The 20,072-nt window shown below is 42.8% G+C and overlaps 1 protein-coding gene and 1 long non-coding RNA gene across 2 annotated transcripts in view; one reads left to right on the top strand and one right to left on the bottom strand.

The window, feature by feature from the left end:
• Window positions 1-15,163, bottom strand: part of LOC115076299 — a 32,931-nt gene extending 17,768 nt beyond the window's left edge. Inside the window, exon 1 of the long non-coding RNA XR_003852723.1 lies at window positions 14,908-15,163. This is a non-coding gene — a long non-coding RNA (uncharacterized LOC115076299). The remainder of the gene's footprint in view (window positions 1-14,907) is intronic.
• Window positions 1-20,072, top strand: part of ITGA2 (integrin subunit alpha 2) — a 302,711-nt gene that overhangs the window by 215,877 nt on the left and 66,762 nt on the right. The window contains exons 16-20 of the mRNA XM_029577571.1: window positions 4,430-4,569; window positions 14,569-14,720; window positions 17,014-17,124; window positions 17,223-17,305; window positions 17,454-17,598. Of these exons, the coding sequence (XP_029433431.1) occupies window positions 4,430-4,569; window positions 14,569-14,720; window positions 17,014-17,124; window positions 17,223-17,305; window positions 17,454-17,598 (631 nt within the window). The remainder of the gene's footprint in view (window positions 1-4,429; window positions 4,570-14,568; window positions 14,721-17,013; window positions 17,125-17,222; window positions 17,306-17,453; window positions 17,599-20,072) is intronic.

The following is a 20,072-nucleotide window of genomic DNA, read 5'->3' as shown; positions in this document are numbered from 1 at the left end:
GTAAAAATTCTTAAGTTATCTTGTAAAAATAAGAATCCATGTCTTATTTGACCTAACTGATGTGATATCTTGATCGAATGTCGGTATATAAAAACAAACAAACAAACAAATAAATAAATAGTACAGTCTTGGTCAAAGAGAGAATTAATATATGTCTTCCCATCATATTCATTAATAGGGCATTAATGGGGCATGTTCTAAGAAAAAGAGAGGAGAAAGCTCAAGTTGCCCCAGATTGACCAAGGAGACCATGGTATGCAGAGCTAATGAGATTAAGTATAGATCACCCCCTTCAGTTTGCAAGAGTTCCAAGTCTCCTTCCATAGGATCCAATACTAATGGAAGACTCATCTCCATTTGATCTTACAGCATGTCTCTTAAGCGGTCCAGACTAGTCAAAAAAAGGCTATTCTCCTTCTGTGATATGATATCTACTTTAATAAAGGCTAGGAAAAACTCTACACTTTAACAAATATACATATGGGGCACTGTTTTGAAGTATATTGTAAAGATTCATCAATATCTTCCTGGTAGAAATTTTGGACATATTAGCCTTTCTGCAAAAGCGATTAGAGGAAAGCTTAGCACATAACTCTCTTAAAGGTTCAAGTAGCAGCCTTTTCCTGTTACAGAGATAGAGTCAAAGGGCCCTCTGTGTCATCTCAACCAGATTTTGTTCAATTTGTAAAAGGCATAAAAAGATTAAGTTTTTCTTTTAAAACAGTCATGCCACAATGAAATCTCTAAGGTGAATTTCCAAAATATTATGCACATAAAATATACATATATGCACGTAAGCAGCCTCCACGCACGTTTTCTATATTTTATAAAAGTAAAAAGTACTATTATATATTAATTTTCATGTGCACATGTAAAAAGGGTGGTCTAGGGATGTTCTGAGGCAAGGCTAACAGTTTCACAGGAGAGTTGCTATTTAAGATGCACGTGTACATTTTCCAACTTACATATTTTTACACCTGCTAATTATTTGGTGTAAATAATATTAGATATGCTTAGGGCCAGATTTTTGTTTCTATGTGCGGGCGAAGATTTGTGCGCGCGCATGTTATAAAATCTGGGATTGGCGCGCGCAAGGGGGTGCCCTAGGTGAGCCCCGATGCCTTTCCCCGTTTCCTCCGAGGCCGCTCCAAAATCAGAGCGGCCTCAGAGGGAACTTTCCTTCTGCCCCCCCCCCCCCCACCTTCCCTTCCCCTATCTAACCCGCCCCCCAGCCCTATCTAAATCGCCCCTACCTTTATTATTTAAGTTGCGCCTGCCTCTGGGCAGGTGTAGTTGCGCGCACCGGCCAAGTGCCGGTGCACAATCCCCCAGCCTAGTAGGCCTTCAGAGGCCTCTGGCCATGCCCCCGACCCACCCCAGACCGCCCATACCCCGCCCCTTTTTTCAAGCCTTGGGACATACGCGTGTCCCGGGCCTTGTGCGCGTTGCCGAGCCTATGCAAAATAGGATCAGTGCGCGCAGGAGGGGTTTAAAAGGGTTACGCGCATATATTACACGCGTACTGACAGGGTGGGAGATCTGGGTGGATTGGGGGAAATTTAGGCTGAAGAACCAGGAGGGTCTTGATGACCTGGAGAAGGATGAGTGAATTGGTTGACTAATTGGTAAACTGGTTAATGTACTCAATGCATTCTTGTTTTAAAATTGGCCAACTTATGCATGTAAATCAGGACTTACACGAGTAAATCCTAGTTTACTTTCACACGTAAAATATATGCACATATATATTTAAAATAGGTGGGTCAAGTACTTGCATTCAATTCATTGATATACGTGGTTTCAATGCATTGCATGTATTCACACATAAGCTTACTTACACACATATGTTGTATTATAGAATTACCCATATGTTATAAAATACGCACATATCATATGTGGTATTATAAAATACTATAGCAATTTTACGCACAGCCGCATAAATACGTATATGCCACCAATCACAGTTAGAAAGTTATACTCGCAATCTAATTCTGAAAGCTCTGAAATTAGTTCCATCTGAACCCTTAAAAAGGTCTCTATTAAAGATCTTACATTGAAGCAGTCAAGTGAATTTTCAAAGGAGTTATGCATGTAACATACTATCATAGCAATTTTCAAAAGCCATTTACCTGCATTAAGTGCACTTAACATGGGTAAAACCTATTGACAATTCAATGGCATATATTGTAGGAATTTTCAAAAGTTCACACAGGTAAAGCTAATTTATACATGTAAAACTAGTTTTAAGTGTGTAAATGCTTTTGAAAATCAGGCCCAGTGTTTTTAGTATCAATCACTTCAGCAAGATGAATATCTGAAATTCAGATTTTATATAGAGATCCATTCTTAAAATTTATCACAGATTAAGTAACTGTAAAGCAAGTTCTTCTTTTTTTGCCAGACTCCCACCCAGAAAACTAATTTTTTTAAAAAATTGAATATTGCTGCAAAATATGCTGTTGAATTGTCAATAGTTTTTACCTGTATTAAGTGCACTTAAAGGTGAATTTTAAAAGCACAGTGCTTACCAAAATCAGGAGATGTGCATGCATGTAGGACTTGTGCATGTCCACCCGATTTTAAAAGCCTGATATGGTTAATGGTGTTTGGGTGGATCCTTGGACACTGTGGCAGCTGACCACGCCCACGGGGGGCAGTCCCGTGAGGGACCACGGTGTCAGGCTAGGCTCCGAACAGACAAACACAGATTTGAATCTTTTATTAAACAGTGTGAATGACCACCAGAGGTGGCAGTAGTGAGTAGTGGTTGTAGAGCCCGGCTGGGCGCATCTCACACAGAACGCTGGAACAGCAGATCCTCTGCAAGGCAGTGCTGTAGTGGAAAGAGACTGAGAGTATGAGCACACAATAAGATTAACATTCAGAGTCCCAATGTAGAAATAGAAGCTCTGAGACAGGGAGAGCAGGCCCTCGAGGAGCGAGTACCTGATCCCTTAGAGCAGAGAGACTCGGTAGCATTGTACTCACGTAGCAGTAACAGAGATTCCACTAGACGAGAGGTCTGGCACCAGAGCAGGCCCTCGAGGAGCGAGTACCTGATTCCAGTGAAGCAGTACTGTGGAGAGAGATGGTTTCTGTACTCACTGATGGTAACTGTAAGTTAGTTCTTCCAAGTAGAAGGGTAGAGGTAGCAGGCAGCGACACAGGGAACATGGGCTCTCGAGGAGCGAGTACCGGTCTCCTGATAGCACCTGAAAGAAGTAAAGAGGCCCCCAAGCAGCGGGTACCTCGTTAGAGACCCCAAAGGATAGTAAGAGTTCCAGATAGTGCTGGAGTGGCAGAGTAGCTTAGGAACGGAGAACGAATCCCATCTGTACGAATCCTGTTGCTAACTCAACGAGCTAGCAAATACTGTAGGCAGATATACCCGGAAGTCGTGACATCAGAACAGGGAGACGCCCCTGAGGTTCTCACCAATGTAGATTTAAAGATGAGGGCAGCGTACACATGCGCTCCCTAGAGGTACCTTGAAGGAGAATGGTGGGAGGCAGCACCAAAGCCAGTCCAGGGACGCCGGAGAGAATGGCAAGCAGACGCCGCGGTGGCCATCAGTCCAAGCTGAGTGGGAGGAGCCAAAAGTAGAGAAAGGTAGGCGGGGCAAAGCCGTCAAAGACCAACGGATGCAACAAAGCCGCTCACATGCGCGCACAGATCACAGTGCACGCACATCTCACTTTGTTCAAAAAAAGGAGCGGGGTGTGGGCATTCCAGGGTGGGGCCAAGAAAGGAAAGTGTAAGTTCTTACGTGCCTGGGCTCACACCAAGGTTCGGTGCTGCGTAACGTTACTTCTGCTTTGGAGGAGGTGTAAGTTAAAAAAAAACAAAAAACAAGCATCATTGAGGGATTTAAAGGGTGTGGAGTAAGTGAAGACAGTTTAGGCTAAAGAACCAGGGAAGGTTGAAGGACTTAGCTCTACACTAGGTGAACTGATGGACAAACTGGTGAAATTGGTCATGGCGTAGACACGCGGCTGTTATAAAATTCCCCCACTTATGCGGCTCATACTCTACTTGCAACGTTGGGCGCACACACATACGCGTATCTAGGCTATTTTATAATATATACGCGTATGTGCATGCATGTTAGAGAATAGCCGTGTATCTAGGATTGTGCCAACATACACATGGCAATGTGCACCCGTTTGAAAGTTACCGTACCCGTTTGAAAATTGCTACAAAAATGTTACATTTTCCATTGAAAACTACCCAGCACATTCTCTCTCACACACACATATAATATATATAGATATATATAGATATATGTTAAAGAAAAAGAAAATCCCATGAAACAAAAAGAGGAAACAAGTGAGGTAAGACAATGATAACATGATATTTTGTCTCTTTGCAAGAGAGCTCCTGATGAACTGTCCTAACTAGTAACAGTTTACCTTATGTTTATATATTTCAGGTCACAGAGCATAGCGGATGTGTCTGTGAAGGCCTTATTTACACCTGATAAAATCATTTTGTTTAATAAGAACTCTGAAGTGACTGTAAAAATATGCTTCATTGCTCAGTTTCGCCCACCTATGGCAAGAAATGAAATGGGTAAGAATTGTTATTATATTCCTTTAGCAGAGAGCTTTTTTTGTGCAAGAGTTTCTAATAGGCCGAAATACAATCAGGAATGTACAAGTCAATGAAAGCAGTGAAACAGAGCACATTTTGCATGTTTTGGGTTTTATTGGAAAGTTGTAAATATTATTTTAAAAAAGAAAAAAAAGATATGAGTAGAATGAAAAACACCCAGGAATCATCACTATTTTTTATTTCCCCATCTTTTATACTTGGAAAAGTTATTGAAGTTTTTTTTTTACCTTTTATAATTGTAGTTTAAAATATTTTTAACCTTATATTTGGTGCAATATGGCCCAGTGGCCACTTACACAAAAAAATCTTCCATCTTCAACTTCTTCTCTCACTTTTTCTTTTACTCACTCTGCCATTTCATTCTTGAGCTCATACAATCATATTTTTTTCAGGAAGAAGGGGAGATTGCTCTCTGTTAGGGGTGTGCATTCGTTTTCGACGTATTGGCAATCTGCAACGTATATGTCCCTATTCGTTATATTCGTGGGGAAGCGAAACGTATCGCGACTCCCCACGAATATAACATATCACCTGTTTCATCCATTGCACGGCGCGCACACTTTTCTTCACCGCCATTTGCAATCGGAGGATACCATTTGGGTGTATCCAGAGCCAAAAAACAGCCCTTTCCTGTGAGTCATCAGTGACCTCACAGCCCTGTCAGAGTGGGTCAGACAGCTTGGCACGGATACCGGAATGCAGCGTATCAGCGATAACATTTTGTGAAGTGCACTGAATGCAGCCAATTGCGCTGTCATTCAGTGCTCAGTGACGATTTTCCTGATGACCCAGCACTATATATACTTAAGCACGAGGTGTGCCATGCACTTTCTTTGCAGGGGTGGTCTGGGGAGGTAGTCTCTGCGGGAGGTGGCTACACTCTGAGCTAATCTGAGTTTATAAATCTCTATTCAAATGCTAGCTAGGCTAGTTACTTAAGAGGAAAAGATATTTCTTTATTTTGCTGCAGTGCAAAATAGCCCTGTTTCTTTTTTTCAGCAGTTTATTTAGGTGATTTGAGACGGTCTCTCTGTGCCAGGGAGAGAAGCTGCTAGCAGTGCCATTTTGTTTAATTCACCCTCTGGGCTAGGCTGCAAGCATGGGTGTTGTGGCTGGGAGAAATATATTCCATTTTTAGCTAGTTTGCTAGAATTTCCATTGGAAAATATATTTCATCGATTTTCCTGCTGTGCCAACAATTCCAGCTTTTTAAAACTGAGTTTGTTTAATTCAACTCAGTCTCTCTGTGCACTGGGCTTCAGTGGGCTGCCAGTTTAGCAGACTGAACTTTATTATTGGGACAGTCTGTGCAGTGAAATCCCCAGTTTGCCTCTTATGTGCTCACATGCAAGCTGTGCGTGTGTGTGCACACCACACATATTACATTAGTGCATAGAAAGGCACTGTGAAAGTGGGCAGTGGGCAGTTTAACAGACTGAACTTTATTATTGGGAAAGTCTGTGCAGTGAAATCCCCAGTTTGCCTCTTATGTGCTCACATGCAAGCTGTGTGTGTGTGTGTGTGCACACCACACACGTTACATTAGTGCATAGCAAGGCACTATGAAAGTGGGCAGTGGGCAATTTAACAGACTGAACTATATTATTGGGACTGTCTGTGCAGTGAAATTCCCAGTCTGCCTCTTTTGTGCTCACACGCAAGCTGTGTGTGTGTGCACACCACTCTCGTTACATTGGTGCATAGCAAGGCACTGTGACAGTGGACAGCCAGTAGGCACTAGGCAGTGACATTAAATCCATAATCTCAGGGAAAGCTAGTCAAGTGATTAGGACTGGCAGAGGAGGCACTTCAAAAGGCACTAGTGCCACCCCCCATTAAAGTTAAAAAGGGACCTGTCGCAATCTAAACTCTTTGGAGGGGCAGGCAGTTCGATCCAGAAAAAAATGAAATCTGACCATGATGCATTGCCATCGCCACCACCTGTTTCTGACCCTGTAGTTTTGGAGATGAGGGAAGGGGAGGCTGAGTCATGATAGACAAAATGTCGACACCCAAAAGCAGCAGGGGGACAGAAGTCTCGACTAACACTTAGTGTTGACAATGTAGTGCAGTCACAGTTTGCTTCTGATTCAGATGAAGAATCAACTTGTGTGGGATTCTCATCAGAAATGGAAGAAGTAATAGCTGACGAAGCTTTAGGAGGATCAGTTAGTCCTGTCTTAGCCTCCACTTCAGTGCAGTAGGGGAGAGATGAAACTGATGAGGAGGAGGAGGAAGAGCAGTCAGCGCAGGCACAGAGGGTGACTGAGGCCCCTGGCATTGCTTCTGAGGGTGCACCCACTACTTCAGCTCCAGTGCCAGCCTTCACCCCCAAGGCTTTAGAGAAGGGAAGATCACGAAAGACATCTGCGATCTGGAGTCACTTTAAAGTGACGTATGACCCGCGTTTTGCTCGGTGTAATTACTGTGGCAGGGATATTAGCAGAGGCAAGCAAATGAGACATCTATCTAATTTTGGCATGATGCATCATATGAAGAGGCAACACCCAACAAGAGTACTGCCATTTGGGGATGGTGGCAGTACCAGTCAGGGGACCCCTTCCAAGCAGCATAAAGTGTTTCAAAAGCAGCAGAGTCAGCCCATGCACTCATCCCCTTCTAGCAGTCAGGTGGCAGGCCAGAAACCCCCTGACATGTGGCAGAAGCGACAACCCACCATAGAGGAAATGAGGTGGAGTGTGGTAATGCTATCCTGGGGTAGCAGGCAGGCAGCCTCAAATGTTGTAACCAGGAGCACTGGGGAAATGATTGCCCTTGATGACCAGCCCTTGCAATTAGTGGAGAATGTGGGTTTCAAGCGTTTTCTGAAGGTCGTAGTTGAAAATTACAAAGTCCCCTCCAGAACCACATTTAGCAGAAAGGTTATCCCCATCCTGTACAAGCAGTGTCGCAGACGCATGCAAGCGCTGCTAGCTAAGACAGAGGGAAGAGTGCATTTCACCTGCGATATCTGGACCACCATGAATGCTGCACACTCTTACATCTCCCTGACAGCACACTGGTGGGACCTGGCTGAGGCAGGGGCAGGCAGAAGCTCTATTACTGAACAAGTATCAGGGTGGAGGTGGGCTTTACTGCACACCCATCTGACGGACCAGGCCCATACCGCAGCCAATATTCTAGCATGCATCAGACAGATGCTGGAGGGCTGGCAATTACACCAGCGAAGCAGAAATCCTCAGGCAGGGTTCTTTGTCACAGACAATGGTGCAAACATGTTTAAGGCAATAAACGACGGGCACTTTAAGAACATCCGATGTTTTGCACACACTCTGCACCTGGTAGTGAAGTCAACTCTGGGGTTGGATTCCAACGACAAAGAGAATAAATACCTGCATAGGTTAATACAGAAGTGCAGGAACATAGCAGTGCACTTCCCACAGAAGTGTGAAAGCGGGGCTGATTTGGAGATGCCTCACAAGGGTCTCATTCAAGACATTGCCACCCGGTGGAATTCCACCTTTATGATGCTGGAGAGATTAGTGGAGCTGCAGACACCCCTTCATGAACTTTCTGGTACAATGGACATAGGTGTGCAGAATCCCCTAGGGCATCATGATTAGTTAGCCATGAGTCAGCTGGTAAAAATCCTGCAGCCCTTCAAGGATGTCACGGAGGAGCTGAGTTCCAGAAGTGCCACCTTGACTGACATCATCCCTATAGTTAATTTCCTGGATGAACATTTGGAGGCCTTTAAACAGGAAGAGGGAATGACAGTTGAGGTGCTGCATTGTCTGGATGTTTTGCAACAGCAGGTGGAAGAGAGATTAAGGCCTTTAACAGAACAGAACACATACATGCTCGCCACAGTCTGTGATCCCCGTATGAAAGGGAAACTCGCCCTATAGTACGATTGTCTCTTATTGGTGAAGGACCTGCTGTTAGCAAAAGTCTGTGAACAGGAGCGCCATAGGCAGAGACAGATTAGGTGTGAAGCAGAGGTGGAAACAGCGGGCACTTCAGAGAGTTGTGCTGCTAGCCCAAGCAGGAGCAGCACTCTGTCAGTGACAGATAGTATCTCCTCCTCCACTTCAGAACGCCAAAGGCATGTTGCCCATAAAGATTCATCTGTTGTGCAATGGGCTGGCATGAGTGACTCTCAGCCCACCCAAGCAAAAGAGACACCAGCACAGCTGTCAGTGACAAGGTAACTCTCAGAACCAACAGAGAACATGCAGACAGATCCTCTGGCATATTGGGCACACAAGTCCACTGTCTGGTCACACCTAGCCAAAGTGGCTCAGCGATATCTGTCATGTCCACCAACCAGTGTGTCCAGTGAACATGTCTTTTCAATGACAGGGGATAACATGAACCCTCACTGCTCAAGGCTGGCACCAGAGTTAAGAACATAAGAATATGCCATACTGGGTCAGACCAAGGGTCCATCAAGCCCAGCATCCTGTTTCCAACAGTGGCCAATCCAGGCCATAAGAACCTGGTAAATACCCAATACTAGTGTTTTTGAAAGTAAACCTGCCGTTGCTTGGGTTTCCAAATTTTCCCTGTGAATGGCAAGATGAATAAAAGCAATTAAAAGCCTTGCAGCAGCTCCAACTGCCTCCTATGCTCTAGAATATATAAGCACTGCAGCACATGTACATGACCTGAAACACTGTGCCTGACCATCCACTGTCCAGGCTGTACATCCCTACAAGGGCCTGATCTGAAACGCTGTGCCTGACCATCCACTGTCCAGGCTGTACGTCCCTACAAGGGCCTGATCTGAAACGCTGTGCCTGACCATCCACTGTCCAGGCCGTACGTCCCTACAAGGGCCTGACTTCAAACGCTATGCCTGTCTGTCCACTGTCCAGGCCATATGTCCCTAGGTGGGATTGACTTTGTCTTCGATTGCGGTGCCTGTCCATCCAGGCCTTATGTCCCTAGGTGGGATTGACTCTGTCATGTATTGCTGTGCCTGTTTGTCCAGGCCTTATGTCCCTACAAGGGTTTGACCTCGATTGCTTTGCCTGTTCGTCCAGGCCTTATGTCCCTATAAGGGTTTGACCTTTGTCTTCAATTGCTGTGCCTGTTCGTCCAGGCCTTATGTCCCTAGGTGGGATTGACTCTATCCTCGATTGATGTGCCTATCCATCCAGGCCTTATGTCCCTAAGTGGGCTTGACCTCTGTCCTCGACTGCTGTGCCTGTCCATCCAGGCCTTATGTCCCTAGATGGGATTGACTCTGTCCTGTATTGCTGTGCCATGTCCCTAGGTGGGATTGACTCTATCCTCGATTGATGTGCCTATCCATCCAGGCCTTATGTCCCTACGAGGGCTTGACCTCTGTCCTCGACTGCTGTGCCTGTCCATCCAGGCCTTATGTCCCTAGGTGGGATTGACTCTGTCCTCGATTGCTGTGCCTGTCCATCCAGACCTTATGTCCCTAGGTGGAATTGACTCTGTCCTCGATTGCTGTGCCTGTCCGTCCAGGCCTTATGTCCCTAGGTGGGATTGACTCTGTCCTCGATTGCTGTGCCTGTCCATCCAGGCCTTATGTCCCTAGGTGGGATTGACTCTGACCTCGATTGCTGTGCCTGTCCATCCAGGCCTTATGTCCCTAGGTGGGATTGTCTCTGTCCTCGATTGCTGTGCCTGTATGTCCAGGCCTTATGTCCCTACAAGGGTTTGACCTCTGTCCTCGACTGCTGTGCCTGTCCGTCCAGGCCTTATATACCTATGTGGGCTTGACCTATGTCCTCGACTGCTGTGCCTGCCTGTCCAGGCCTTATGTCCCTAGGTGGGATTGATTCTGTCCTTGATTGCTGTGCCTGTTCATCCAGGCCTTATGTCCCTAAAAGTGTTTGACCTCGATTGCCTTGCCTGTTCGTCCAGGCCTTATGTCCCTACAAGGGTTTGACCTGTGTCCTCGACTGCTGTGCCTGTTTGTCCAGGCCTTATGTCCCTAGGTGGGATTCACCTCTGTCCTCGACTGCTGTGCCTGTCCATCCAGGCCTTATGTCCCTACAAGGGTTTGACCTCGATTGCTTTGCCTGTTCGTCCAGGCCTTATGTCCCTAGGTGGGATTCACTTCTGTCCTCGACTGCTGTGCCTTCCATCCAGGCCTTGTGTCCCTATGTGGGCTTGACCTCTGTCCTCGACTGCTGTGCCTGTTCATCCAGGCCTTATGTCCCGTCCTAACAGCTGAACCCTCATTGCAAAAGGAAACCTCAGTCTCTGGCAATTTAAACTAGTAATCCTTCACAGCATGGATCCTTAAATAAACAAACAGTTTTCTTTAGTTTCAGGGCAGAGAAGAGAACTTCCTCCGTCTTGCTTATGAAGTCATGATCTGTTTGCAAATGCTTAATTCCTAACAATTTGTACCATTATACACTCTGTAGGCCAACCCATTCCAGGGAGCCCTTTCCTGCTCAAAGGAACGGGAACTCTCCTCGTTGTTGCAGCCTCTCTCTTATGTTCAGAACAAGAAAAGATTGTTGTTGCAGCCTCTCTCTTATGTTCGGAACAAGAAAAGATCTCCAAGGTACTTAGACTGTGACAAATACAACACAGTGAGACCATGCTCAGTGAGACCCTGTTCTAGGTCACCACACTTTGAAGGCTCGTGCTCCACTCTAGGGGCCAACCCTTTCCGGGGAACCCTTCCCGGCTCAAAGGAAAGGAAACTCTCCCCGGGTGTAGCCAGCCTGTATCTACCCTCTGACCCATGTTGAACCACTCTTTACATGATAACTTCCTCCACCTCGGCCTTGAAAATTCTCTTTTTTATATCTGCTAACTCCACCAGATTTTAAAAGTCCAGCGAGAGCTCACTAGATGCCAAAGGAAACACCCCACTCTAAGGGCGAACCCATTCTAGGGAGTCCTTTCCTGCACAAAGGAAAGGGAACTCTCCCTGGGTGTAGCCAGCCTGTATCTACCCTCTGCCTCTGTGCCTCACTGCCATACACCAGATGACTCACTCAACTCCTTGTAGTGTTCTGGCCACTATCATGGTTGCTCAATGTGTTGGTGCTAGTCTTTCTGCTTGCTATGGTCCTCCTTCATTGTGCTATAGGATGTCAATGCCACTTGTCTTGCCACTTTGCCTGTCGTGCTGCCTTTGAGGGTTCATGCATCTCTTATCGGTGCTCTCTTTTGAAGCTGTGGTGTGTTTTTGACACTCTTGCTGCTGCTTTGTGCCTCTATTAAAGCACTCTTCTTGCCACTCCTGGTACCCCTTTGCCCCTTTAAATCTTAGGCTATTCATGCCACTTTGGTGCCACTTTGCCACAGTCTAAGTACCTTGGAGCTGTTTTGTTGTTCTGATAATTGCTCCCCAGAAGTTTCATCAAAATTGATAATAAAACCCCAATACTGCAGCCAAAAATAGGCTGCAAATACTTCCCCCATTGACTTTAAAGGGAACTGGAAAACGAATGCACATATCAACATATCGGGGTGTCATTGAACGAATGCAACATATCTGGGCCCCGATGAATACGTATCCCGAATCCAACGAATACTTTCTGGCTGTACATCCCTACTCTCTGTTTAAAGTTGTCATTGTCCATAAATAGGGCCAAGTATAAATATATGATTTGGGTTCTCAAGTATTGCTTCAGAATTTGCAGGTTTTCAACAGTAGTAAAACAATATATCATTCATTCTAAAAATTATTGAAAAAATGTATAAGTTGCTTCATGCATATTAGAAATATGTCAGAAAAATGCAGTCTTGGATCACATGCCAAAGTTCTGCCCATAATTCAGATATTTCCTTTTCAGCACAATTAAGTAGATCAAAGTCCTAGATCAGCTAGAAAGAATTCAATAAAATTAGAGTATAAATAACTAAAGAGCCTATATGCTGATAGGCATTAAACTGGATTTAATGTATGCATTAGTAATCACCCATGTTCTAAGGTCTTATCATGGGCATTAGTACCCTTACTGCATTAATCAATCTTCATTAATGGTAATGTCATTGCAAATGAAGGCATCATATTCAAAAATATCATAATGCTTTCAATTTGTATTAACAATGGATGTAATACTCAGGGTGAAGCATGTTAATGTGGCCTATCTAGCACTGGGATGTTAACTACACTTCCTAAGGTATAGAAGGGTATAAGGTGCTGTTGGTGGACCACGTTAATGTGTAGCAATAGGGCTTAACCAGGTCCCTTTTGTTCCTCTTCCTAAAACCAAGTAAAGAGCCTGTAGGTCCAAGACCCCCCACCACCACCGCCACCTACTGAGAGCAGACCTGTCCCTCATCTCAAATGAGTGAAACTTGCAATTCCTAAGACCACTACCCCCCAAGAATTAACTGATCCACTACTTTCTCACTGCACCCACATACCATCCCCAATCCTCCATGCCCAGGACTGTGGAAGAAACAGGAAGAGGTGAGCAGCCTATCTTGCTGCGTACTGTCTAAAATCAAAAGTACGCATGCACATATACAGCTGCTTCTTGCAGAATATGCCTTTTCTAAAATTAATTGGTAAAAAGTAGCAGCAAGACACAATCAATACAAATACAATTAAAACATAAGTTAAAACAAGAAGAGAATAAAATAAAAAATAAAAACAGAATTGAAACTAAATACAAAAGCATTAATAAAAAACATAATATAAAGCACATAAAAGTATTTCTAAGCTAATATTTCAGTAAGCAATAACTTAACTTCAGTAAACAGAAGTGTTTTGAAAGAATGCCAAAACAGCAAATAATTCTGTCAGGATTTTAGTTGCAATGGCAACTCATTCCCTAATAGGGACTAAACCAGTCAGATTCTTTAAACTGGATTTAGATTTTCTTATCATGTTTTTATGGCACTCCCAATCTGGAATCCTGACAGGAATAGAGAGTCCTTGGAAGGCCATACTGAGTTATTGTTCCTCTCAAATACAATGGAACAATTTCAGAAAGAACTTGAAACATCAGAATACAAATTTTAAATTTTCTTTACAATCTGGAGAGAGATTGATATAGGGGTAGCATGGTCCCTTCATTTACCTCCTTTCATCCTGGGAGCCACATTTTGGACAATCTGAAGACTGTTTATTAACTTTTTCAGCAGCCCAATGAATATAGCAGGGGTGGTCAACGCCAGTCCTCAAGACACACAAACAGGTCTGGTTTTTAGGATATCCACAATAAATATACATGAGAGGTCTGCATACACTGTCTCCACTGTTTGCAAATATATCTCATGCATATTCATTATGGATATCCTGAAAATCAGGCTGGTTTGTGGTGCTTGAGGATCCCTGGTATATAGGATTGCAGAAATCCAAGTGGCTTAATAAGGATGCTTGGACCACCAATCTTAAATCATCTAACTTCAAGAAAGTTCACATTTGCCTTACCAGTTGAAGACAAGAAAAATCTTTTCTGGTAACAGCTCTAATCTGGGGTTCTATAGATGGACTTTATTCTAGAATCACTCTTATCCTAATCTGAGAGAGAACAGGAATCAATGTGTCATTTGCTTGGACCTGTGGGCAAACTACATGAGAAATTTCTTCTCCCATACCAAAATTTCTGTTGTATTTGTATTAAGTTTTAACTTATTAAATACCATCCAGTCTGCAATAGTAACCAGTAATTGAGACACTTTACTCTCAGGGTGATCCCCCATACAATTCCCAAGGATTTAAAATTTGCATGTCATCAGCATAAATAATATAACTTTGCTCCCATATTTCTTACTACCATTCCAAGGGATTGAATGTATATATGAAAAAGAATGAGGGATAACAGATAATCTTGTGGAACTCCAGAACCTGGAATCATAGAAGTTTGTTGATTTACCACTCTTCTTTGGAATCTTTCTGAACTCTTAAGGACTTAAATCTTTCCCCCAAGATCTCATAGATCACTGTGTCAAGCCATCTGTTGTTCTATAAGTCCATGTCTTTTTATCCATATGCATGGCAATTATGGAGAAATACATAAGATTTCATAGGTCTCTTTTTTTCAGATATCAAGTACAATGCAACACTGGATGCTGACCTTGTGTCATCTAGAGTGACCTCTAGAGGTTTATTTAAAGAAAACAATGAAAGGTTTATACAGAAGAGCATCATAGTGAATAGAATGGAGACCTGCTCTGAACATATGTTCAATGTACAGGTGAGTAAAGTCTTTTCATTGCAGCAGCCTCCAAGCATATTTATTTATATATTTAATACATTTCTATACCACCTTCCTAGTCAAAAAGATTGATCCAGGGAGTATACAAAATATATAAAATAAAACTCCAAACAATTTAAATCAACAATGTAAGTCATACATTTATAACGAATACATAAAAACCCACCAAAGTGCATCAGTTACTGAGCATGACTTCACCCATCACACTGAAGTAGTCATCTTTTCTGTGAAAACAGATATGTCATTATTTCCTATAGATAGTCAATCTGAGCTCCTGCCAGAGATACAAGGAGCTACCATAGAGAAAACTCTATTCCTATACCAGGTGTGATGAACTGTATGCACAATAGGCACACATAACAGCCCAACCTGATTAGATCTCAAATTTCTTGAAGGTGTTTACCACTTCAGATGATTTTTCAAATGGAGAGGATCCTTATCTCACAACACTCGAAAAGCTAATAATGGTGTCTTAAACTTACTCCTCAATGAGATAGACAGCTGATATATGCAACAACAGTAATGCCAAAGTATGCTTTGAACTACCTGTTACAATGAGTACTGTGAGATTCTGAATCAGCTGTAATATACATCTGGTTTTAGATGACAAACCCATAAGCAGCACATTACAATAAACATCTTGTGCAAGTACCCATGCATAAAAAGATTTTAACGATCAATAAACAGGTATAGCTGCTTCATTACTTTCAATTTAAATTAAGCACTTTGTGCAGTCACAGACACTTGTGATTCCAAATCTAGTAATAAATTCAGTCCAACAAACAATATTTTCACATCAGAAGTTGGTGTAATAGAGAACCCATCAATAACTGGCATAACTTGCAGATTTCCATCATCTAGAGATGCAATAAGAAGAATCTTTGCTTTACTAGAATTTAACACTAACCTACTGTCAGTGTCAGCAAGCCATTTTAGTTTTCCTCATGCACTCATTCAACCATACAATGGTTCTGAGTGTTATTCCCTAATGGAACTGTAAACTGAATATTAACAGCATATATGTGGGTAATAAATCTGTAGGATCGAAACATTTACCCAACAGATATAGGAAGATATTAAAAAGAAGTGAAGATAGGGATGAAACTTAGGGAACCCCACACGAAACCTCTCTAACCTTCTCAATTTCAGCACTAAAACAAACTGATTATATTCTAACCAAGAGGTATGACTATAATCAACTTAGCGAACAGATTTTGCAGTTATTTTTGGAAAATCTGAAATATATTGAGATAATAGAAAAGAATTGTTACATTTTAGTTGATTAAACAAAGTACAAACACTGCCACATTCATTATAGAAATCTGGATTTACATGGTGTGCTTCATAGTGTGGATTAACATAGTATGATTTCCCAGTGGGCTTTACAATGTATTTATTTGGGAAGCATATATAGAACCCAGTTGGATTGAATGTGTAGTTACCAAGTTTGATGACTGAGCTGATCAGTGGCCAAAAGCAAGTGAGGTAGACTTGATTTTAGAGTAACTTGAATTACAAGAAAATAAATTGAAACACCTAAAATCACTGAGGGACAATGGAACAACAAGTTTTAAATTCCCCTAATCCCAGTATTCATGACTCACAGATCCTTGCTCTAAATATAAATATATCTCCCCACCTCCTCCCAAAAATCAGACCATCCTCGACTCAGTTCACATTACCATTTTGACTCATTTTACTATTCTGGATAATGATGACGAACTAAAGAGTCATTTGATATTTATCTGCTGTAAAGTGTTGCTAATATTTGAACATTAGCTAAAAAGAGAGCTTTTTCTCTCATTGAAAATATTCCTGCAGAGATACAGTTTCAGGAGAATTCCATGCTATGCCTAGTAATCCTCCCATTTTGGAAAATACATAGAACTCAATCCAGTAATGTCTGATTGCATATCAACTGCACAGAGACATTTATTGTGCATAAAGACTTCAACTAAATGGTGGGGATTGGGTCTTCAGTTAGAGTAGCTGACATTGAAAAGGTTTTTGAGAGAAAATTGTGGAGCATGTGTGGTAGGCATGAAGATTATATAGTAAAGCCCCACTGAAGTGTGTTAGATTTGAATTTTAAAAATGGCCAAAGTCTGACCAAAATGAAGGCCTTATCTTTTAAAAGTAGGACAAATGACACTATATTCCTTGTGTATTCAAAATAAAAAATATAGGTGGGAAGTCACCTACGTGTACTTTTCCTGACCTTAAACAGCACTCCATGAAAGAGTAACATGGCGAACGGACATATTTTTTGTAGGAGCCTTCTGATGTTGTGAACTCCCTAAGTCTGCGTGTCGTTGTCCTCCCTCAGCAGCCTGGAACAAGCCCTGTCCTCAATCCATACTCTTCTGCATCCAGTGAATTCTTTGTACGTATGGAAATTGGTTCAGCTTTGTGAAAATGTACATTGGCATATTTTTTCAAAATTAAGAGGGCAATCCAGTCTGTTTCCGTCTCCTTCTACAGATTCCTTTCACAAAAGAATGTGGAGAAGATGACGTCTGTGTGTCAGACCTGGTCCTCAAGGTTCAGCAGAAAGCGGAGCTTGAGTAAGTTTGAAATATGGCACAATTTTTCCAGGGATATATATACAGATTGCACTGTGTTACAGAATATGTAAAAAAAACCCCAAAAAAACAAAACTTGTTTTAATACCTTGAGGGCAAAACTGTGAATAGAAATCTCTTTTTTTTTCAGCAATAAACAAATCTTTATTGTCAACAACAAGAACAGAAGGCTACAATTTCGTGTGGATTTGCTGAATAAAAAAGAAAATGCATACAACACGAGAATTAATGCTATTTTTTCAGAAAATTTGTTTTTTGCTTCATCTTCTCTACCGGTAGGTAAAAGACATTTTCTTTTTCACAAACTAAAATGGAGACACTTTTCAAACAGCCGACACACCTTGTACCTCATTTTCTAAGGGAAACTGAATGCATAGTTTCCTTTTGAAAATTGCCCATGGGTACAAAGGCTTTGAGCTGAAGATTGCTTATATCCCAGTCCAAAAAATAATCTAGGAACAGAATTATATTACACTTTTTTCATTTCTAATATGGATTTTCATTGTGACAGACTAAAATTCACAATGAATGACAGTAGCATGAGGCATGGCTTAGATTTGTTAGGCAACAGTTACCAATTACTCTGGATTTGGGAAATGCCTTTTTCACTAGTATCAGAATCAGGACCAATCCACACCTGCTTTTACTGTGGCCGATCAGCTTTTTGATGGAAAACACCATGCAAATTTGAAAATCCAATCTATGCATGTTGTTTTCCCAACCTACCCTGTGCACGATCCCAAAACCCCTCCCCTTAATCCAACTAAAAGTATAGACAGTGTGGAATCCCATTTTTATTAGTAGCTCAAGGTACATTACATTCAGGTAAAGCAAGTAGCTCTCTGTCCCCAGAGGACTTATAAAGGAACAGGGTTAATTTTCAAATCGTGTTAGGGCCTTATCGTGGGCGTTAGAGCCCTAACATTGGTGATGATAACGCCATAACACCCGCGATAAATAACGCATCGTGAGATGCTTATGAAAATTTTAAAATTTTTCCCAAACTGGAGGAGTTTGGGTGGAGTAAATTAAAATGAGGGGTGCTTAGCATTGCGTATGATACCGTAATGCATGTTATCGCGGGTTTTAATGCCAGAAATAACTACAACTTCTTTCCTGGCGTTATGTTGTGCAATATGCCCGAAATGGGATTTGCGCTAAAAGTTGCAAATCCTGTTTCGGGAAGGAGAGGGAGGGGAGGTGAGGAGAAAAAGAGAGAGAGAGAGAGAAGGAGGACCTCTAGGGAGACACACAGATTAGTAAACTTTTTATACAAGTGTAAGAGGGGCAACTAGTAACTCGGGATGAGGTTTTGATGGTGACCTAGGTTTTCGGGGGGGGGGTAGTTTTACATGCATAGTCAGAGATACGAACACCACAGTAGATATCAGTGAAGATTGTCTGTGATTTGAAGTAATGACAGGTACACAAAGATGAGATTTGTACATTGTTCCCTCGACCTACTTTGGTAGCAGCCAGGTAGAGAGTGCATCAAACTAGGTCGAGAGTACATTGTTCAAATCTCATTTCTGCGTACCTGTCATCACTCCGAATCACATCAAATCTTCACTGATGAGTACTGTGCTGTTCGTACCTCTGACTGTGCATGTAAAAGTGCCCCCCAAAACCTAGGCCACCACCAAAACCTCACCATGAGATACTAGTTGCCCCTCTTACAGTAGTTTAAACAGTTTACTTATACGAGCGTCTTATAAACAAACAGTCTCTCTCTCTCCCTCCCCAGCCCAAAGAAGCAAAATGCTTGGTACATCAATTTCTATGTCAACCAATGGCATGGCAGCTTTAAAAATGCTCCATGAACTTTTAATTCACTTCCTCAAGAAATACAGGCCTCTGCTTTAATACAGCTGACTCACCTAGAATATCATGAGGGCAATTTTCAAAGTTATCTCGAAGGGCGAAAGAACGTTTAACCCGTGGCAGTGAGTAGTTCTTTGAATACTGCTCTCCCTGCTTGCAGGTAAAAGTGAGCAAGCTGTGCCAGGATGTGCAGTCTTTAATGCATGTTTAATGTAGGCATTTCCAGGGGCAGGGCTAGGTCACAGATTACAGAGATTTTCCAAAATATACATGCTCTTTTAGTCAGAAAGGTACCCACAGAAAAAGAAGGTGCAATTTTCAAAGTTAAAGCAAGCACAGATAAAAAGCACTCAAAGGGACAAAAGGGCATTTATGGAAGACATAAAAATAAAATTCTTTTTTTAAGTTTTTCGGTATCTTGATAATTTTGGATCTTTTTACAAAAATTAAGCATTTTCATAACTACAAAATGGGGTAGATTTTAAAAGTTATGCGCGGGTGTAGATTTGTTCGCGCAACCTGGTGCGAACAAATCTACACCCGATTTTATAACATGTGTGTGCTGCCGCACGCATGTTATAAAATCCAGGGTCGGCGTGCGCAGGGGGGTGCAGAATTGTGCAACCTGCGCGCGCCGAGCTGAGCAGCCTGCCTCCGTTCCCTCCATAGCCGCTCCGAAATTGGAGCGGCCTCGGAGGGAACTTTTTTCCCGGCCCCCCGCTCCTTCCCCTACTGAACCCATCCCCCAGCCCTAACTAAACCCCGCCCCTTACACTTATCCGGCCCGGTGGCTGTTCCAGAGGCCTCGGTGCCGCCCCCGGAACGCCCCCGGGCTGGTGCCCCGCCCACAGCCCTGCCCCCAGAACGACCATTTTTTGAAGCCCCGGGACTTTCGCGCGCAGGGGGAGGGAGGGGTAGGTTTTCCGGG

Source organism: Rhinatrema bivittatum, chromosome 1 (genome assembly GCF_901001135.1).
Source record: "Rhinatrema bivittatum chromosome 1, aRhiBiv1.1, whole genome shotgun sequence".
NCBI classification, from domain to species: domain Eukaryota; kingdom Metazoa; phylum Chordata; class Amphibia; order Gymnophiona; family Rhinatrematidae; genus Rhinatrema; species Rhinatrema bivittatum.
Note: the sequence above shows the minus strand (reverse complement) of the source record. Positions and strands in the feature narration are given on the sequence as shown.